At 30.3% G+C, this 23797-nt stretch overlaps 2 protein-coding genes across 5 annotated transcripts in view; both read right to left on the reverse strand.

Moving 5' to 3' along the window:
* The window catches only part of LOC142329262 (uncharacterized), a 141172-nt gene that overhangs the window by 81345 nt on the left and 36030 nt on the right, over nucleotides 1-23797 (reverse strand). The window contains exon 1 of one of the 4 annotated variants that reach the window (XM_075373688.1): nucleotides 2791-2883. The exons of 2 other annotated variants lie outside the window; for them this stretch is intronic. In XM_075373688.1, coding sequence (XP_075229803.1) covers nucleotides 2791-2800 — 10 coding nt within the window. In that variant the 5' untranslated portion in view covers nucleotides 2801-2883. Of the gene's footprint in view, nucleotides 1-2790; nucleotides 2891-23797 lie in introns of those variants that run through there. One more of the 4 variants, XM_075373687.1, reaches the window with a different exon arrangement.
* LOC142329264 (uncharacterized) overlaps nucleotides 12481-23797 on the reverse strand; it is a 42169-nt gene continuing 30852 nt past the window's right edge. The window contains exon 2 of the mRNA XM_075373689.1: nucleotides 12481-18454. Within this exon, the coding sequence (XP_075229804.1) occupies nucleotides 17389-18423 (1035 nt within the window). The 5' untranslated portion in view covers nucleotides 18424-18454 and the 3' untranslated portion in view covers nucleotides 12481-17388. The remainder of the gene's footprint in view (nucleotides 18455-23797) is intronic.

Consider the following 23797-nt stretch of genomic DNA (forward strand, 5'->3'; position numbering starts at 1 on the left):
CCAATTCAACATCTACACCCAGGAGACGGTCTGCTTCGCTTTGATTTCTGGATCTGGAGGATTGCAATCGATAACTGTGCAAGTATGTTTCATTTGCTGATGAGGCAAATATCACTAGAGATGGCATCAAGAACTAATGCAATGAGCATACATGGACAGAAGTAAATGCGTCAATGTATTGTGCGGCCTCCTTCACAATCAACTGCTTGGATCGTTCATATACTTGGCTGCTTAAATGCTGAAGTCAACTTACAGTCTCTTCAAGAAGAATTGCCGCACATGCTTAAAGGTGTTCCTCTTAACGCCAAAACACACAAAGCATACTTCTAGCACGATGGTGCGCCTAGCCACTTTTCTTGTGCAGTTTCCACTCACTTAAATCATCATTTCCCTGAGAAATGGGTCTGTTGTAGAGGACTACATTCCTAGCCACCAAGATCACCTGATCTAACATCTTTGCATCTAGTGATGGATGAAAAATATTGTACACAAAACAAAAATTTATTCTCATGAAGAATTAATTGTCCGCATTATGGATGCTGCCGAGCAACTTAAGTATAACTTTAAAGAACTAAAAAAATCAACAAACACAGTACAGAACTGTGTTTAAAAATATGTTGAAAACGGCTGGCTTATTTTTGAACACTAATTATAAAGTGGTACTAAAAATTACTGTAGACACGGTTCTGGCACTTGTTTTATTCAATTTTTCAAGTTAAAGACCATACGAAATCACCAATTCTGCACCATAATTAACATCCTAAAAATTTCAGTATGCCCTCATTCCACTGAGGTAGCTGAAATCCGACCGAAATCTCTAACTAGCCATAACTTGCAAATAAAGCATCATAGGACCTACAGGTTTATATGAACTTTTTCCATTATTTTCACAAGTAGAATAAAGACCCGACAAGATAAATTAAAGTCCCCAGAGAACTTCGTGATACACTGTATATTTATAACAGTTCTGAAGAATTTTAATTTTTACAATGATCCGTTTCACTATGGTGAAACATCATCATACTATTTTTTTTTTTCTGCGAGGGCAAGTGACTCTTCTCTAACGAATAGAAGAATTCTAGCAATAATAGTTTATAGTTAAAATTTTCTCCTAATCTGCTGTTAAATTGGTGACCGACATTTAGTCGGTCTATTCAGTTCGTACTATTTTAGTCGGTTTATAGTAGTAATAGTTTTGTAATTCTAAAACCGATACCCAATCAGTTTCCTTCTCCCCTTAGAATTCCATACAGTAATAAAATCTAAACGTCAAAGAAAACCGTAAAGATAGTCAATTTTATACTCTTTCCTGCAGTAATATTCGTAAGATTTACTTAAAAGTAAACTTTTTTATTTGCTTTATTTTAACTCGCAAAGTTTTTTTCAATTTTTTCAGTTTTTTCCATGTTTGTCCTCAAATCTTCCATCCTTAATTTAACAAACTTCCTGAGATTGCCGATAGATTAAATTTTGCACAGTTACTAAAGTCAGGTGACAATACAATATTCCACCATTACTTTTGCAAATAACCCCCCTGTACGGGTGTAAATTAAGGGTGCGGGTGTAATAATGTAAGATACTTCTTGACATTGCCTATTGGTGAAATTTTGCACAGTTACTAAGGTCGGGTGACAATACAATATTCCACCATTACTTTTGCAAACATCCCCCTGTACGAGGGTAAATTTGTAAAATTTATATAAGCGACAAAAAAAACTTTTGTTAATTTACAATTCTATTTCAATAATCAAAATCTTCATTACTTTGTATAGTAAATTTTTGATATTTTATAAATATATTAGAAATTTCAATCAATATATGATGTTATCTTTTGAAATCCAAATTAACCTACTAATTAAACTCGTACGATGTATGATAATAATTTGATTAAAGTAAGTCTAAAATGTATAAAGCAAGTTTTTAAAAATGTCGCTAATATTATTAGCAAGTAAGTTAAAATTTAGAAGAAACGATACCTTCAAATACTTATTAAGATCTTTATTTTCAATTTATGATCCAAGTAAAATCCTCAATGTTACTTCAGAAATCAATCTCTTTAAACCAAATGTACAAGACTAAAATTCATTCTTAATTAATATGAACCCGCTTAATCTAAACCCCTCACAAAGACCGATTGCTACTCTAATTGGCCTAAATTTTTTTCTCTTGAAACGGGTGGGTCATCATTACCCGGATATCTAGACCTGCTAAATGCTGTACTACTGATTAATCATACACACAACAGTTACAGCAATAATTTCAAATAACTGATAATTGTTCTGCGTGACTGTAGTTTAAGGACATTATTTAGATTTAAAAAAAAGTTATCATCGTCCACGATATTGTTATTTTTGATAAAATTCATAAGAGTCATCTAATTCTTTTAAGAAAATTACTGATTTATACATTTTCAAGCTGTTAATGTTATCACGATACGGACTCATTTTTTTCAAGATAATTTCAAAAACAAGCCTCAAAATATTCCCTTGATTACCGCTAATTATTAATTATTCTAATAACTTATAAATAACTTGAACAAATTAAAAAATTACTGTATGAAAATTTTAATTAATTAATTAACTTTATTTGACGACTTGCCTTGACAACAATTTTCAAAGCGGGTACAAAAATTTTAATTTTTAATGGAAATCATACTCTAATATGAAAAAAAAAGATATGCTATTAAGATTTGCATCTAAGTTAACCGATAGATTATTAATTATAAATTCTACCGTAGTAATTTTTCACTTTTAAAAATTCTATGTCGGTAAAATTAAAACTGTTACTCACTTAAAGGCATAATTTTTACACTATTTCACAACATATGTTTTATTAATTTAGTTACAAAATTTTAAAACGATAATCGTAAACACGTATATCGGAAAGAACATTCACAACTGTTAGTTTGCTTATTAAGTATCGATGTTTACCCGTATTGATTTACATTGTTTGGTTATCGTCACAAAATGAGAGATAAAAGTTCGTATCTATAGTAAATTATTCAAAAGATGTAAACCGATATTATAAAGTTTACGTCCGACAACAATATATATCTTAGAGAAATAAAAACTAATATTTAGTCGGATATCGATAATACCGTACATATAAATCCATTTAAAACAAATAAAAGATAGGAATGAATAAAACATGTACTGCAATGCAGTTATTATCAACTTAACAGGCTGTTCAGGTTATTGTAATTTTTGTAAGGTAATAAAAAATTTAACGAAAAAAATATTAATAAAAACTAAAAAAAATTAAAGTTATGCAAATACAAAATTTCACATATGATCTGAATACATCAGTTGCAAATTAAGTTTTTAAAAAAATAATAAAACCACATTAACATAACAATTTTTCAATTCTTCTTTAGATTTTGCCTTTTTGAAATCGAGCTGCATGTAAAAAAAAATAACTTCCAATCACTTATTAACATTTAATTTAACAACGACATCAAAATTTTAGGAAGGATTAAACAAGGTTTTTTTTTCTAATAGTAATTTTGTAAGTTAGTTTTATTATTTTTTAAGTTTATATTGTTTGGTTTTTATTCGTCTAAAATACGGGTATACCGACAAGAAAAAATGTATAAAAAGCTGATTTCTGAAAATATTACGTGTGAAAAATCAAAACAAAAAGCAGGAGTCTCGATAAGAATAAGAAACATACAGTGAAACGTTTAACGTAAAGTAAGTGAATATGAGCCAAGGTTCGATGGAATGTAGGTTTCTCCTAATATCATAGTTAAATTTTTCTGTAGAATATCAAACGGAAGTAAAGCCCACATACGGTTAGGATACAAAGCAATCCGACATTACACGATGATGACCGCAAAAAAATGAGAAATATTTACAAATTATTTAAGCAGATCGTATAAATTTTCATTTAAAAAATCTTCCGCTTAAGTTAACTAGAAAATATTTACGCCTGAACCGGTAGAGGACCTTCCTTTACAAAGTACGAAAAGAATTACGGTATTGAAATCGATCCGCTTGGTGAAAAATAAGGCTTAACAAACGGGTTGATTGTCATTTTTTTAAATCATTTAAAAAATGGATTTTTACACACTGATCACAAAAGTGTTAATGTAAACACGGTTACCGTAGCAACCGTTACTTATGAATATATCAATCGACAAAAATTCACTACAGAAAGAAAAAACAACCGCCAAAATGAGGATCTAAAAGAATCTGTATTTTTAGTTTAGGTTAAAAGATATTTTAGTTATAATCGTTCTAAGAATAACTGTAATGAGAACTTTACCTGTTAACTTTTTTTTTGTACATATACGCTGTAAAAAAATTAGAATCCATTAAAATTAAAATCAAAACAAGCAATTTACGATTACGTTTTAGATTAATTAGACCGCTATACTCGATTCTCCTAATACTACCTTAAGAACAGTTATTATTAACAAAAGAAAGTTTTATTAAAAACTTTTCTTTGACGCAATATTTTTCACGCCTTTACGACAACACAAATTAATTTAGATCCAAAAATAATAAATATAAAGAAAAGCATTTTCAAACCGAATACAACTCGCAAACAAAGTTTTTTTTGTTTTTGTTCTATTGTATAGTTTGTTTTTGTTTTACGTAATGACACAATTTGCACATAATTTGTACGGTAATGTATCATTTTCACTTTCTGTTCTCTATTTTACTTGTGTAATATTCATATTAAATGAATAAAAATATGAATAAATTTAACAAACGTTTTCACCAGTTCTTCAGTATAAAGCAGAAGTAAAAAAAAAAAAAAAAAATGAATTGAACATCGATAAATTCCACTATCATAATATCCATATTCAAAAAAAGTCAATAAAAATCTTCTATTTTAAAATAACACTCGACAAAACTTTCATACTGTGCCGAAATTTATCACCTATTAAATATATTAAAATGTTTAAAGATATTAACTATTACTAATAAAATAATCGCCTGAATAGTTTGTTTTATTGATCTGCAAGGTTCAACTTTACTAACTATTTATCTAATAAATAAATTTGAAAGACTGGCTTTCCAAATGAAAATTAAATGAAGATCTTTTCATAATTATTATGGATCTCTATATATTGACAGTAAAGGTGCAAAATTTCTGTGTGGATACGGGCAAGATATTTAATATTTTGTAAAATGATGCCGGTTTAAATATCAAATAGCGTAAAATGTCCAAAAAAAATTGTACGTCAATTGATAGAGCACTTTACACGTATTACGGACAAGTACGAGCTTGTGCAATTTTCTATTCGTTCTGAATAAACCGTGCTTCTTGTCTATTTTTGACATGATTTCTAGGAAGTTGGAAATATTTATTACATTTATATTCTTTGGTAAACGTAAAGTATAATTTGCCGGAGTGTGAGGAATTTCTGATATCGCCTTTGCATAAGAGTATGATATCTTCAACATAATAGAACTAGTATAGATTGTATCGAACAAAATTCAACCCCAGGATCAGAAAGCCGATCGAATCTTCAAATTTAGCACGGTTGAAATTTTGAAATAAATATCAAATCTTCCGATACCGATTTCAACTGAGAAACATGTAATTTATTTATCAGCAATTAATCACGGCTAGGTAGGCGATCGGTCCAAACTTGATATCTCTATAACCGTTTCCATATTCAACGGTGACGAAGATCGTAAAATATTGTTTGTTATTAATCAAACCGAATTTTTTTATTAGTGTTAAAATTGATTTCATATTATAATCTGGTTCTTTGGTGAAGAAAATATTTCTTCAATTATGAATCGTATACTGAAATACACCTCAAGAATAAAGATACATTCTTCTAGTGAATAAATTATCTTTTCTCCTGCAGAACAAAGATAATACCGGTCACAATGTTACGAGTTAAATATATTAGAGCTGCGGCTAAACATTTGAGAGATAGAGAATTCACGTTGACAGCTTATAACAGAAGCATTTATGACAACTGACAATAGACAGATTTGTGGCTGAAGTTGTACGAGCAAAGGAAGTGGATTACAAGAAATGGGAGGAGTTACTTTTAAAAAAAAGAAGCACGAACGAAACCCGGGTGATGGGGCAGGGCCCAGTGTCCCTGGCCTTAGCGGTTAGAGGCAGAGGCAAGATGAAAATAAGGAAAAAATCCGGAACCGGTGAGCCGACCTGCCATGCCGGACGTATTGCGGTAGGTGGAGAGGCTCATTAGAGTCGCAAGAACATTCCCTTGGGCTGAGTAATAGTTGATTGTTCAGCCGACCGAGGGGAAAAAACAGATCACTTAGCGGGCTGCTTCGTACAAGGAAACCCTATAATGTATACGAATATTTTTCATTATTTAATAAATTTTCGTAAGTTTATATTGTTATATACTTTATATATACATTTAAATTCTATTAAATAAACCACCCACCGAGTTGGTCTAGTGGTGAACTCGTCATCGCAAATCAGCTGATTTTGAAGTTGAGAGTTCTAAGATTCAAATCATAGTAAAGACAGTTAGTTAGTTTTATAAGGATTTGAATACTAAAGAATACGGTGTTCTTTGACGGTTGGGTTTCAATTAACCTCGCGTCTCAGGAACGGTCGACCTGAGACTGTCGAAGACTACATTTCATTTACATTCATACACGTCATCCTCTGAAATAATATCTTACGACGATTCCGGAGGCTAAACAGAAAAATAAAAATAAATAAAACCACCTATTACAGAATACCGAGATAATATATATATTGTTGTTCCTTCTTAATTTAATATATGTCTGTTTTTAAAGTTGAGCAAGAATATTATGTATAGGCAAGAGTTAAAAATAGAAGAGTCCACTGGCTGGTCTGAATGAAAATAATATACATTTACTCCGAAGTAGTTTTGTAAATTTATTTAAATAAAAGTAATTATTTTTAGTGTGGAAATTACATTAAAAAAAAGGTTGTGATGGATTTATTTATTTTAGTATATTTCAAAATCGCTTTCAAAAGTAAGTTTAATTACATTCATAACATAAATATGCTTAAACAAATTCAATTTACCGTTTACATTAATTATTTTAAACTGCAACCTCAGATATGATTCGCACATTAATTTTAACGAGAAAGATAAGTCGGTTGAAACTGTGTGAAAAAATTATCTTGTCAGGAATCAGATCCGCATTATGAATCGGCGAATTTTTTTTTTCTTTTTTTTATTAATCGCATAATTTTAAAGCTTGTGAATGGGGAATACGGAATGGAAATTTTGTATTGAATTAAAATACCATACCGACTGAGATTTGAATCCTGAACTTCCTAAATAAAAGTATGAATCGCTAACATTGTGCCACAGAGTTCGGTAAAGTGTAGCTTCTACTACTTTCACTCGCTAAATTTTAATCTAATAATTTTTAAACGTATAAGGGTTTTGAGAAATTATAATTTAATATGGAAACGCTTGAAATAGCAGCAAAAAGTACATAAAAGTATTTATGGTGGTTTCGGAGGCTAAAAATAAAAAGAAAGTGAAAAAACAGAAGTGATTCAGCGGCAGACTTTAGTCTTGATTTAGTCACTATTCACTCAATTGAGTTATACGTAATCGTAGGTCTTGGTTTAACGTTGATGATTCCTTGTGTTTTTCATAACTTTTGTCTCTGTAAAGTATTTTTAGATTTCGTTAGTAAAATGTCAGAAAAAACAAAATCAAAAGACTAAATTTAAAAACGCGATTAAAAGTTGTTGAAGATGCTGGCTGTGGACCGTCACAAAGAAAATTGATGTAAAATTACTATTGTGGTAAAACACAAATCTAAAAAAGTTTAAAAGAACAATCGTTTAAAATGATAATAAAAATATAAAAAGGAAACTTTTCGATCGAAAGAAGCGAACGATATAACTTTGGCATGGTTTGAAGACGTCTGTGTAGGAAAATTTCACGTTAGCAATAAACTTATACAAGAGAAAGCAACAAGTTACGATCAACAATCGAGACGTTAACTGGAAGCAGTGGTCGGTAGGAAAGATTCTGTCGCCGAATCAACATGGTTTTAAAAACTTTGTGTGGTGAAAGTGAATCCGTGAAGTGGTCAACAGTTGTCATCGATAATAAAAGATTACGATCTCAAGGACATTTACAAGTTGACGAATCGGGACTTTTATACCGAGCCTAACCGACTAAGTCGTAACGTTCAAAGGTACAAATGCGTACAGTATTATAAAAGTAAAACAAAGAATAACAGTGATGTTTTAAGTCGATGCTACAAGAGAAAAAGAACCTATATTAATAATACGATTCGCTGCGGCCAAGATGTTTCGAAAACATCAGTATGTCCGAACTGAAAGTAGATTAGTACGTAAATCAAAAGGCTTGGATGACGGTCTCCACTTACACCGACCGGAATAAAAAATTCAATGAAAAAACAAAACAGAAAGGTGCTGATAATTTTGGACAATGCCACGTACCCTGAACCAATGCCCTGAAGAAGAAGAAGGCCCGGAACCAATTGTTAAGCCTTCAGAGGCCCTCGGCTATTGGGGCAGTTAGAGTGTATCGTACAGTCTCGACCGAAGGCGGCGTTGGTGATAGCTGGGATGCCGCCGTGAAATCTTGTAGCGGACGAAATGGTGGAAATAGCAGAAGGGCAACCGAAGAGTCAAGCGAAAGGGGAAATGTTGTATAAGTGGCAGCAGAGGTGGTCAAGGAGTAAGGTGGGTAACTGGACGAGGAGGTTAATGGACGCAGATTAAGCCACGGCTGGTAATGAAACATGGTGAAGTCAACTATCAATTCACGCAATTCTTGACTGGCCATGGCTGGTTTAATAAGTTCCTCTGTAATAGGAGGAGGAGGAGGTCGCCGGAGTGTATATATTGTGGGCAATGCGAAACGGTTGAATATACGGTGTTTAACTGTTTTAGATGGAAGAGGCTAGGAGGGAAGTGCTGGCTATTGGTGCCATAACACCAGATAATGTGATAGAGGCAATGTTGCCTAGCCCTAGAAACTGGAACCTAATTGGTAGGATGGTGGGCAGCATTTTGAAAAGGAAGGCGATGGAGGAAGTTGAAGAGGAAGAGGGTACACTACCTACCTAGTAGGGTAGTGTAGGGTGTGGCTGGATAGCCCCGTTCATGAGGAGTGCGATGCTGAGGCGTCGCACTTCCGATGAGTGAACGAGGACTCCTGAGGTGAGTAGGAAGGGAAAGTGTAAAGACCGAGAGACCGAGTCCCGATCGGAGGTCCCCTGTTTGGGGTACCTTTGATTTGAGGCACGCAATTGAGAGGACCTAGTCCCGGCTGACCGGGTGGTACCCCATGCCGGGGACGGCATGGTCGCCCGGAAGGACAAAAAATAAAAAAATGCCCCGTACCAAGTGACGTTTATTTACTGTTTTCAACTCTGCTAACACTACAAATAAATCACAACCATTAGATGTCGGAATAATTCAGTTGTTTAACTTCATTATCGCCGTCGAACAATGACAACTCTTGTAGCAATTACCGACTCGGTTCACAATGAAGATGATTTGATTTAAAAGATTTCTTTAACGGATGTAGTAGAATACGTAAAGAGAGCGTGGCTTAGTGTGGACGAAAACACGGTAAAAAAAGTGTTTTAAGAAAGGCGGTATTGATTTAGTTTATCTTAGGAAGTTAATATGAATGAAGAAACTGTAATTCAAACTGAAAATGAAGTCGTAGAGCTTGGTCACTAGATCGGCATCGTCATCGATTTTCTCTTAAATGAAGACGAAGAGGTTGAAAATGTAAACGATCAGGAGAAAAATATTCTGGATAAGCACGGTAACGCTTCTACTTACAAAGATGCGGAAGAAACTACGATCGAAGACAAAGAAATCCGTTGTTCCTTTACATGAAAAAGGCTTTAAAATGTGTAAACAAATTAAAACAATTAGGTCGTAAAACTTGATAACAATAAAATCGTCGACGTTCTTTAACTTGAAATTTTGTTAGAAAAGAAAGCGATTAAACAAAATATAAGTAGCAGACTTCGCTGAACGAATACTTCCTGTAGTAAGCGTTTTTTAGAGGTTACTAAAAAAAATTTGTGTTAATTGCTGTATATGGTATTTATAGTATTTTCCGATGCGCAATTCATTTTTTTATAATACAAAATTAATCACCCCCTCATTTACAGTATTTACTTTAATATTTGACATTTCTTTCCGTTAACCTGTTTTATCTTTTTACTAATGTCTTTTTTTTTCTATTATCATCAACCGAATTATCCGTGTTATTACAGTAACATGTACACAGTTTGATTAAATTTATGTAATTTTAATTAAAAGAATTTCTTCTGTACTTCCAATTACGTTTTTTTTTTTTTTATTATTAAAAACATTAATTTCCGCAAACTTTAGCGAAAATTATTACGGCCACACATCTTTAAGAAATTATTACGACCTCACAGTCAGTCATGTTCTCTAAGACGACCACCTCTACAAAATATCAAAATCGTCTGGAACCAGGGCTGGTCATCTCAGGGAGATTTTACTGGATGTATGTATGAAGATGTATGTATGGATGTATGAAGTTGTGAAGCGATGAAATCTCAAAATAAAAAAGAGGTTTTTCACTTTTTTCAGTTATTTTGTAAATTTTTAATATTTATTAAAACCAAATTTAAAACACCAACAAAAATAATTACGCTAAATCTTAATTTGGTGCCGACTTCAAATATCAAAATTTAAGAGTTGAAAAGAACATTTATAAGATATTTAATTTTCCTACACCGGTATTTATTATTTTAAAGAATAATTTTTATTCATAACATTTTTTACCTTCATTTAATTTAGAATTTTATTTAGATAATGGAATTTTTACCACACTGCTAATATAAAAAAATTAGTTTGTAAGAATTGCAAAAGTAACCCCTCTTACCTTGATAGAATAATAAATGACACGCAATGAAATAAAATAGAGATTACTGCTGCGCATAACCCGTTGTGGCGTATTCCTGCTAGCCTATTAAGCGTTAGCACCGAAAGGACTTCAGTGGACGGTCTGAAGGGGAATTACGTCGGGAGGACAGGCTTTATAAGCCTAGCCTTCCGCGTTCGGCCCATGAAATGGGTTCGATAACGCTGGTTGAACAACGGATTGGAATGCAATTAAATCCGTCTTAAAATACTAAATAATAATAAAGAAAACTTGAAAAAATTAGACCCGCTAACTAAAAATAAACCTCAAAAACACGCCCGATAGAATCACCCAGCAGCAAGGGACTCTGTCCAGGTTCTGCGATAAAGTAGGGAGTAATAAACTCCCGCCAACTTTGCATTCCATTCCATACTGCGCATAACTAAAGCTTTATTGAATGTGAAAAACGTTTTTATTTTACCGTAAGTCTTCTAAATAATTTTATTTAATTACCGTTTGAAAATACTTGGGATAACGTAATTACACTTGTATACAATGTAGCGTATGTACCTTATATAGCGCGAGCTATATATCTCACTGTACTATAATAATCCAATACTTAATAACGATGATGATAGAATATGAGAAATATACACGTAGACTTTTTCAACAAATTGTAGACAGACTAATTATTTATTTGAAAAATCTTCCGATTGAATTACCTAATAAAAGTTACAACAGTACCACCAGAGGTAGTTCTTCGCATTAAAAAAAGATTAGAATAGACCCGTTTTGCGAAAAGGAAATCGTAAACAAATAAAAATATAGAAGTCGAATTCAGAACCTTTTTTTGTTAAGACGATTAAAGTTAAGTGTGTTCTATTAATTCAATAAAATTCATTTAAATTTTAAAAAACTGTTATATTTACACCAAATTACAATCATATTTTCACAATAATGAGTACAAATACATTATATTATTAATACAAAATAATTTAAACATAATAAGGCAGTTAATTCAAGCTTTTGTTTTCTTATAGTACGTACACTGTATAACATGTATAATAATTTTTAAGTAACAGCAAAAAAAGCTGAAATTTAATATTTAACGACGTATTAATTTTTCCGATCGGACTGTGGACAAATTTGGTTTTAATGCGAAGCACCAAAAATTAAGTTTTACATCAAACACAATTTTTTTAAGTAGAATCTTAGAATTTATGTTACATATTAAAATAAGTATCGTTTATTTATTTGTGCTCTCTTTCATAAGAACTGTAAAATTACATTACCCAAAAGTAAACTTAACGACCCTCTAAGTACTATAAATTAAACAAAATTATTTCACAAAAATATCTTACGTACTTCTATAAGCATAAAAATTCTAATAATTTTTTACTAATATGTTTTATTATTTTTAATAAGTAAATTCATGTAATAAAACTGAATATGATGAAACAATCATAATTTATCATCATTAATTGACATATTTATAATTAAATGGCAAATTTAAATATTTTTTCTTTTATTTTTAAATTACATTACCACATTTATATAAATATATATATAAAAAATATAATTTATATAAAAATTAATTACTAAAGAAACGTTTATTAATAAAGCAATATATATATATAATATATAATATTATAATATATTTTATTAAATATATAAATTATAAAATAATATTTAGAAACTATTAATACTATAATAAACTTGAAAAAAAAACATAGTTTATAATTTGCAGAGAAAAGTTTCTGCCCAAACATTTTTTTCTACCGAAGTAACATTGGCCATAAAATAATAATAATAGTAAATAAAAATTTTACTGAATGTAAGTTATTTTAAAATAGACAATAACAAACTATTTAACTATATTTTTCTAATACTCCAATAATCTTATAAAATAATTATAATTTTGTAATATTAATCACGCATATATACATATATTTTAATTTAGACAGTTTTTTTAATTAGAAAAAAGAAATCTACCTAACACTTTTTACGTTAACTTCTGTGCATAAAGTAGCAACCAAGATTTACATCACCTTCAGAGAGTCTGTTTTCTCTTACGTAAATGAATACTTTTAATTAAATTGATATTTCTTTTAATTAAATTTATTAAAACGTTTTTATTTTTTATTCGTTATATATCTTTACTAAAATGCGTTATACGTTTAACGCATTCGCAATATACTTAATTTCGAAAAATTCTCGTAGCAAATTTTCTTGTTTTATATTCTTAAGTAGAAACATATAACTTTGATTTCAATATAAATTAGTGTAAAAATAGTTATACTGTAACTATAATTTTTTTTAGATTACAACTGTTAGCTTAAGTTACAAAAATTGGCATTTTTTTAAACGTACTATAGTGCTGAGTATGATACCTTCACGAATTTCGAAATCCATAATCTTCCCCCTTTCATCACTCCCAGATGACCCCCGAAGGTGATAAATTACAACGGTTTTTAAATTACAATTTTTTTAGACAAAAAAATTTATATTCACTCTAAGATTAGATAATTAAACGTGTAGATAGAATAATCATAAATACTAATTTGTAGTTAGAATTTCTGGCGACTTGATGAACAGAGTCTGTTTAGACGCTACCCAACTCTGCAATTCTATACCCTATTTTTAATATTTTTTTAATAACAATAAACAAAATTCCTGAACCTTATAGAGGAATTACGCGTGCACACTTGCACAACACGCACAAGGATGTACGCGATCAGAAAACCCTGAATAACCGTTATAAAGGTACAAAAAAAAATTTAAGTACATATTAATAAATATTCTAAACGCGTATAAAATTCATAGATAATTAATTATTTTTATAAACCGATAGAAAAATAAAAAGTCGGATAAAATGTCATAAATACGATGCGATTTAAAAACCGCAAATAAAGCAATTTATATGAATTTTAACTCCGTTGAAGAATATTATTACATTAAATTAATAACACAATCGTTGTAAGATTTTATATTAACAAATCGACTCAAAATTTTAATTTGTAATAACGATTTAATATATTTTAATAACAGAGACGAAAACAAAAATAGAAATAGTTATTAAAAAAAATTCACAAACCGGTTAACACACTTTCGATGCAGAATAATAACGATATAGCGACTGACAAAAATTAGAAATATTTTCTAGACGATCGTGAATCGTGAACGTACGAGCGGCAACGGGTACACGTACGATATCGATCCCATTAATTTAATATGTTCGTCGGGTTTAAGCGATAGAACTAGGAAAAGAGACAAGCATAAAAGAAATATAGAGAAGCCGGTAACAGAAAAATTCTTAAGCCGGTAACACAAGATTTGTATCAAAAGATTAAAACAAGGAAACCACCGCTCTGCTGTGCTCCATCGACAAATTGATCGTCACTTTTTGACGCGAGTATAGAAGTACATTTAATAAAGCTAAAAAACCAAATGAAAAAACTCCTACGTTCTCTGTCTCGAGTATTTAACATAATTAAACAAAAATAAAACATCCCAACACGCGTTAGAACTATTATTTTAAAAAATAAATATTTATATAATGATTAATCGCTTGACAATCGGAAAAAGAATTCCTGCTAAGAAAATAAATTTTTTAAAGTGAAATTACGGAGGCAAATATTGAAAGATGTTAAAATGACCTTGAAAGTCTCAGGATTATCTTCCATCCTAAGGGATCAACAAGATTTAAGTACCGGACGACCGTCACAATTAATTGTAACGATCGATCTCTCTCATCGCAAATAAAAAAGAAAATATTGTTATTTATCGATAAATAATTCTGAAAGAATTCATTATCTTCTACCAAACGGTAATAAAAAGTCAGTCTCTTATAAGGATGATATCCTCCAAGACGGCGGAGTATGCTTTTTTTTAGCCTAATCTCCTTAATGTTAACAACAGAATTAGTTGTAAAAAATTCCTTAGTGAATGGGATACTATCGAGATAATTCAGCGTAATTTGGATACACAAAAAGTTGTAACGTGTGACAAAGCAATTATTCGAACTTCATTAAATAATTGGAGAAGGACTGAAAGTTTTTCCGAATTCTTAAGGTATCTTAGTCGAAACAAATATGTAACAGAAAAAATGAGTTAAAATAAGTTACGGTATCATACGTTTTCAAAATATGAATTTGAAATAAAAGAGTGCGAAATGGACTGCAAACAGGGGATTTAATTTTTTTAACGTATATTCCTGAGGTATAAGAAAGGACGATATAGTTAGCGGAAAGGACTACGAACTAATACGGAAACAGAAAAACTGTGCAACGTCTACGCAATTCACCTAAGTGAACATGTTTTGTGCTATTTCCCGTGAAGAAGCGCACAAATATTTATTTTTCACGATCACACAGCAACTGGAGAAACTCATCTCCATATACTTAGATAAGAACTAACGTCTCGACTCTAGGTAGACGCTCAGGGTTTCACTCTCATCAGTTCAGGAGTTCCTCTCAAACGGATGGAGGTGAAAAATTATCTAAGACATCGGATTGGCCGATAGATTGGAGGATTGGAACCGATGAAAACAACAGTGTGTCGATAAACTGGCCACCAAGAACTCCAAACTTAAGCATTCGACTACTTTTTCTGGGTTTTATTAAAAGAGTCTGTCTCGCTCTTCTTCCTGTTAAAATAGGCGATTCAAAACAACGTATCGCAAACACTATTGCTCGAGTCTAGCAGAGTGTGCTTTCACATGTTTTGAACGAAAGAAATATTTTCTAAAACTATTTAAGAATAAATATATTTGGAAAATAAATTTTCTACATACCTTTGATAAATAGTGTCCATTTTATTTGTAATTAACGTGTTATATTAGCGCTACCAACAAGGAAAATTGTTATAAGTTATTTTCACACTTACATTTTTCCAATAATGACTTTTTTTGTTTTTCATCGTTTGAACAAAACAAATTGAAATTTTGAATAAACATTATATGAGATACGTCCAAAATTAATAGCTCTTCTAGTGTAAATCTATCTACATTTTCTCACGCGAACTGAAAAGTAAAGAACAGTAAAATTGTGCAATTTCATGGTTTAAAACTTTCTAAAAAAGATCTTTTCATAGTCTCCATTTTCATAAGCTAATATACGGCCAAAAGTCGGCTAATTTTTCTCCAAACCAATGTATTTTTTTAAAAATAAATGTCTGAAAAAATATTTGTTTTCTACATTTTGTATGCGATGAATCGCGCTAAAATTCAAATTGTTATTTTGAACAAGATGAGAAAGAAATATCAGAAACAAAAGTTATTTTTGGAAGAATTACACTAGCATTATTTAAAATGTTTCTACAAAACTTATAATAGCAAAATACTGAATAAATAGAATAATTTTAAAAATTATAAGCACGCTAATACCGACTGAAAACTCCCACTGAATGATACTATCACAAACAAAATAAAGCCTAGTAATTTTATTATTTGACGCTATTAAATCGACTAAAGCATTTATTGTCTCTTAAAACCTTTTACAGTAATAGAAGTTTCTTACTTTAAGTAAAATTTAACGCATAAAAAATAGAACTTATAATTTCAATAAGGTATATACATCAGTGATTTTATCGAAAATAGTAAGGATTAACTATGACAATGAAATAATTAAAATAATCAGACTTAAATTTGTAAAAAAAATCAATCGATTTAAAACTAATCTAAATATCAAATTATAAACAACACATCAAGAGAAAAAACTATAAATTAAAATTTAATCGTAAATTAGCAATTAAATCTCATCATAAATTCATTAATTATAACACAGTTGAGAGTTGTAAGGTAACAACTCTCGTACATATTTCTTTAACACCGACAAAATAATTGTTATACACGAATAACTATATAGACCCATGTAGATATAAATATATTTATTAAAACCCAGCAGTTTCACATGAAACTAATTAATAAAAGGTAAAAAAAAAATTAGTTACCCACTATCACAAGGATTTCTTAAGTGATGAGATCTGTTTCCGATTAAGTAAAATAAAACTCGACTTAGCGGCTTATCTTTAAATTTTTACAAGTTCTTAGGCGTATACAAAAAAAATAAATAAAAAATCAAGCATTTTAAGATGACAATAACTATTTAAAGACTAAAGTAATAATTTTTTTAATATATTAGCCGGTAAAGTACATAATAAATATTAAGAAATATGTAAGTACCGCTGAAAGAAATGTCTAATTTCTAGTATTTTGCAATATCTCGTCCCGTTCAAGAACATTCTGATTTTTGAAGTTCCAAAACTTTATTCCTTATTTTATTTATTAATTTATCACAGGAAGACTGTAGGCTTTTGCACGGGAACGTAATACTTAGCGAATCCAAAACGTAGCCAAATGCGATCGTGATATTGAACGGTCAACCTTCTGCACGAGAGACAGAGACCCTACCTTGGGAGTCGGTAATTATTTTATTTACCGATAACTAATGACAAGATAATGCAAAAGCGCTTAGCTTTTTTATTAAAAAAATTACAAATAACGTAAAGATAAATTTTTATTATGAAAAACTACCCCTGTAATATTTCGACGAAGTTAACCTTAAATTTTATTCTTTGCATACAATATTTTTAACTTCGTTCACATTAATGCTCGGATTAAATTCGTAAATCTCGCTGATCATATCCCTGAACGTATTATGATATTTTTTAACGAACGACTCCGTCAGATCGTTTTCATCTTTATAATCTATATCGCAAGATTTCATTAAAAATTTTAAATGTCTAGTCAACAAATGGATAGAAAACTGATCGCGCCAGTCTTTCCATCTAGTGGTAAACAGTTCGTTCCTTAAATCGTGTACGCCGAACAGAAGTCTAACTCTATGAACCAATTCGGGTCTGGCCCATAATATACTTACAGTCGGCCATTCGCCCGCATTAAAATACCAAAGATCAGGATAATAATGATCCTTATAGCTGTCCAACCAAAGACGTAAAAATCGAGCGCGTCTGTGCGCTACGAGTACTTGCGTACCGAGGAATTCACCGTCATCCCAACCTAACGCCATTTCAAATCGACGAAACGGATCGAGACTTTTTACCATAAACGAATCGTTGTCTAAAAATATTCCCCCGTATTTTAAAAGTATGTTAATTCTAAGAACGTCGCTCGAATGATAAAAATGATAATCTTTTGAAAACGTTTGATTGAATATAGATTTAGGCAATTCGGTTTTAACTAAAACGATAACGTCGCGGAATCCTGGAACATCGTTCAAAAGATATTTCCAATAATCGCCTGTGAACGTCTCGAGATCGGTATGAACAAATATTTTATCCGGTCTTTGTTTTTTAAATGCGGCTAACATAACCACAGCGTCGATAAATTTAATTTTTTTCATTTTCGAACCCATCCTTAAAAAATGAACGTAATTAGGAACGATATAATTATCTGTTAAAACTCCAGTCTCGTTATTAAAGCCTTCGAATTCGTCGTGTTCGTATTTCTCCCATAACGATCCGTCGCAAATGAACCTTCTCTTCTGCGTTTTTTCGTACTGAAGAACGATCAACGATAATACTCCGACGAGAACGGTTCCGATTATCAACTTAGATTCTTTCATTCCAGCAGTAGTATACATAGCGTTATCTTCAGTACTTCATTCCGGATCCCTGATATAAATAAAAAACCTTATTTCAGTAAACGAATAACAAGATCAGTCACAAAAATAAACATTGAATTCAATAAGAAATGGTTTCCATAACTTATACAAAATATTAAAAATGTTCACTATTACCGCAGGATCAAAGTACAGTAGAGTCTCAGAAATCACCGTGTACCAAGGCCACTTTGGCAAACTATTAATTCAAAATATTACAATCAAAAGCCCAAAGCTACAGTAATTATTGTTTGCATGGAATCGATGTAATAATCTGTTCTAAAACAGTAAATACATAAATGAGAGGAATGTTTTTGTTATCGTATAATAAATAGCAGTTATTTATAATAATTACAGAGTGCGAATGCATGCATGCGCGCGCGCACGAAAACAGAATCCTTTTAAAGAGAAAAAATGCCAGTATTTATGTTTGTATGTATGTACCACTGTTATAACAAATTTCAGGATTTGCTGATCTGATCTAAGTAACTCTTCTGCTAAAGTATTTTATTTTTTATTTTTATTTTTATTTTTTTTTTAGCTATTAAGACAATTACGATATGAATTTAGTCGAACGATTTCACGATAAAATGAAATTTATAATTGAAACTAAAAGTATGACGCTTTACGCAGTATATTTTTGGTGTACATTTATTTCAAGTATCCGATAAGATCTTGTACTTTAAGAGGTAGCTAAACAATTCGGTTCGTACAAACGCCATTTTATTATTGTTTTTCATTTAATTAAATCAAATTAATCGTTCCAGATGAGCCGATCTTATAATAATAGAATATTTTATATGTATCAGAACAGAATCGACTTTTGTAAAACCGGTTTAATAAGATATATTTTACAGTGATATCTTTGCGTTTCATAAAAAACTCAAGTAAAAGCACGTTATCTCAATTTGTGCATTCAGAAATGTGTAATGTCATATTCTATGATGATCCGTACAAAGATGGTCGAACTGATTTAACAAAACGTGCAAAATGAATTTATCATAATCGTTTTTGAAATCCTAACTATATTTTAACATAAAATGTAATGTTTAACGAGGAAAGATACCCTTGATATAAAATACTTTAATCCGCCCTTACTTTTTGCACGTTCTGCATTTACTTTCCAAATAACTTTTGAACGCTTTTTGATATAAATTTTATATATTTTTTCCGTAAGAGTAATTAATGTACAAATCACAATAATAGACCATAATTTAAACTATTATACTGCATCAAAATTTTAGGTATTAAATTTTTAATGTCTAATGAATTCAAAAAGGCAAAAACAATCTTGAGCGCAGTGTGTGTGTGTGTGTGCGTGTGTTGGAATCTGGGAAATGATGAAATTTATGAATATGGCACTGGTACTATTATTGTCGATACTTCTATTCTCGGTCCTATTCTCTAATAATTTGACATTCGAGGGAGGGAGGATTAGTTTTCCTTTAACCTGAACGTTATCACAAGATGTGATATGAGCATATTTTGGCGAAAACTTCACTCAGAAAGTATAATAAAAATAATTTTAAAATAAATGTTGTGCAGTATTTACTTTTTTTTTTTTAATTTCTTCACATTAATAAAGCCACAAAAAATCAATTAAAATCAGGGTTTAAAATTTTTTATCATTTTATGAAGAAATATTTTTAAATAAAACAGAGAAGTTGCAGCCCCAATTTTGGGTGTAGAGAAAGGAAGAGATAACTTTTTTTTCCATATTTTACCAGATAGTGAGTATTAAAAGAGAGTTTTTTCTTGAAAACTGGACAAAAATGATCCCTTCAAGATTCATAACTATCATATCAGGCCATATGCAGTTTGGCAAATGGTTTAATAATTTACTTTTGATGAAGCATAGTAAAAGTGTAAACAGATCTTAAAAACTTCTTTTGTCCTTCTCTCTCCTTCAGACATTAATTAAAATTTTTAGTTTTTAATTTCTTTCTTTTTTTAACATTATAAAATAGAACCTAAAACAGTGGTGTAGGAGCTATAAAAAGTGTACTTCCTCTTGGGTCTGTGAGTGAAAAGGATTTTTTTCAAAAAATATATATATATATATATATATATATATATATATATATATATATATATATATATCTGGACATTTAGATAATAAGCATTTTGAAAAGGAAATGGTCACATGATACTTGATTTTCATTTAAGTTTCTTTTTCAATAACTATTCCTGTTTTTTTATAAACAAGTACAAAAGTCAAGTGAAAAATTAAACAAAAAGCACACTGTAGGAATTTTTTAATGTTGCTTTCTACCTTTATTAACAAATTTATATTATTGTTGTAAGCGACTCGGATAAACACATTACTTGAAAAATAAAAATTTGATTAAATTATACAACAAACTTTGAAATAGACAAAATATGGATCTACTATCCGATATTTAAATTCATATCTAACAGAGGATTTTTATTTAAATCCATAGTACCTTTAACAAATAAATAATATCAACAGTAACTTAATTTTATAATAACGTTTCAAAGTATCTTCGATAGTGTATATCACTGTTAAATTGTTAAATATAAAGTGCCAAATATCTTTTAATAATCAGATGTTTTACAGCAGCGACTGTTACGTGTTAACGAATGTGAATTTAAGGTGAAATGGAATAAAATATTCTTACAGCACATTTTCCTTGTTTAATTTCTGTCGTGATTGCATAAATGCAAATTTTGTTGCCGATAAATAAAATACAAGAGCTGTTAACAGAAAACAGTTCCCAAAATAGCTTCCTCAAAAGATTTTAAACGAATCACGATTTTAATCACAAGAAGAGCTCACAACTTTAAAATTAAAGTCGGAGTTAGAATGGTGGGCTGATATTATTAACTTTCTGTAAAATAGTATTTTGTAACAGTGCGCAACTACACCTACTATACCGTCAAGCCACCCTTAATTTTAAACTAAAATTAATTTATAACTAAGAAAGATTTATTTAAAAAAAGCAGTTATTTTTGAAAATGTTTAATAAATAAGTCTGTAAATAAGCATACCTTCTAACAGTTATTGTAACGATTTCCTGACAATCAGGTTAAAATATTCTTCAGAAAAAAGTAATTTTCTTAATGTACTAGCCAGATAAATAAAAAAAAAACAGATTACTGAGACACTACTGTACTTCATTCGTGTATTAGATTTCAGTTTTTCAATAAAAATTACAATTTTTAATATATTTAAAGAAAATAAGTATAGTAAAAAAAAATCCTACATCTAGTTAAGAAATATTATTCTGTATTGCATTTACAAATATACTCAATAATTCCTTCTTTTTTTCATAAGATCCTAGTCGATTTAGAGTTTAAATATTTGTATGCGGTATCGTTACACGACATATTATTATGAACAGTGAAATATATAGTACAACAAGGTGACGACACTTAAATCAATATACAAATTAATGATGAGACATTACTTCTTGAATAATATATCATTAAGTGGAGATCAAATATTTTTCAGTTTCTACAACCAACAAGACTATTTCAAAAACTAATCTACCTACAGATAAGATCGATGTAAAGATAATGAAATGTTAATATTTAAAATTTTAGATAACAGATGAATAATAACAAAGAGTTTTTAACAAATTTCCGTATAATGTACAAATTAAATATTAAAACAGACTAAGTCAATAAAAATAATCCTATTTAAATTTTGCGTTTACTTGGGAACATCTTATGAGACATTAACATAAAAAATAGTAATCGTTTTTATTAAAATCAGTTTGATTTCAAGCACAGGAAGAGGGACAAGAGTTATTTTAAACTCTATTTATAGAACCAACTTCACTGTGTATTTTAATTAAATTAAGTAATTTTCATCGTGTTGTGTTGAATACAACCGATTAATATTGTCAATTAAAATACTAAAATAGTGCTGTTAAACTGATCAACTCGTACCTGGATAAGAGAAGACAGAGAATGTCAAAATGACAGAAGTGTCATTTTTAAAAATAATAATAAATTCGTACAAAACCAAACGTACATGTTTGGTTATGGAGAACGCACAAAAAAAGTATTTTCCAACAGAAAATATATGATGTTTGTAATATACGAATATAGGATACAACAGTACTGGATAGCAACGTTTACATAAACGTTCTCAATACAATTTAAACTTTCACTACAGAAAGCAATTTCGAAACCCACCGGGTCGGTCTAGTGGATAACGGGTCTTCCCAAATCAGCTGATTTGGAAGTCGAGAGTTACAGCGTTCAAGTCCTAGTAAAGCCAGTTATTTTTACAAGGATTTGAATACTAGATCGTGGATACCGGTGTTCTTTGGGGGTTGGGTTTCAATTAACCACACATCTCAGGAACGGTCGAACTGAGAATGTACAAGACTACACTTCATTTACACTCGTACATATCATCCTCATTCATACTCTGAAGAATTATCTAAACGGTAGTTACCGGAGGCTAAACAGGAAAAAGAAAAGAAAGCAAATTAGAGTAAAATGACAAATTATTAGAAGAATATGTTTTAACGTGGTTATAGAATTTAATAGTAGCTGAAGATGTGGGATACCGTGAAAATTGATTACAGTAAGTTTAATTTATCCAGTTACTGTGTTGTGGTGTTTTATAATACACATGCACATAATTTTTCTAATCGTTTAAACTTTATGGACAGAGAATTCCAAGTAAAATTACCAGAATGAGGAAACAAAAGCGGCAAAAAATGGTAAATTAGTAAGGATTTCAAATAGAAGCCAGTGAATGATCTTAAAAAGCAGATGTTACATGGTATCATTGGGCATCGCCTGCTTAAAACCACTGATACTGAAAGAACTAACAAGATCGATTTAATCTCTTAGGTAACAGTATTATACTGATATTTATTGGAAAATTTATAAGGCTATGGGCCATGTTTTTTTACGGTTGTTTTTAGTCAAGATAATCAGATCGGAGTAGGTTAATAAGAAAAAAGAATATATCAAGAGTATCATTCATAACTATCGTGCGATTGATAAAAAAAAAAAAAAAAAACAGAACTAAAATATTGTTTTTACGTTATATTACACCGATACAAGCATACCTTTACCGTAAATCCAATAGTAAAAACAATTTCTCTGTTTGATTGCTTTAACAGCACACAAATAATAATATTAATAATAAAAAAACATCTAAACATCGCTTCACTAAAATAAGATTAAATTCCATCCCGCAAGGTTTAAAACAGAATTTACCCTCTTTTTCTTTTACTTTTCCTTTTACTATTTTTTCTTTCGTTCTTTTTTTTAACAAATACTAATGTTTTTAATTGTTCTCATAAACAAAATATTGATACCACATACAACTGTATTTAAACACCTAACGTAAATAAATTGCATTGCGCAGTGC

This window comes from Lycorma delicatula, chromosome 8 (assembly GCF_047948215.1).
Source record: "Lycorma delicatula isolate Av1 chromosome 8, ASM4794821v1, whole genome shotgun sequence".
In the NCBI taxonomy this organism is placed as follows: domain Eukaryota; kingdom Metazoa; phylum Arthropoda; class Insecta; order Hemiptera; family Fulgoridae; genus Lycorma; species Lycorma delicatula.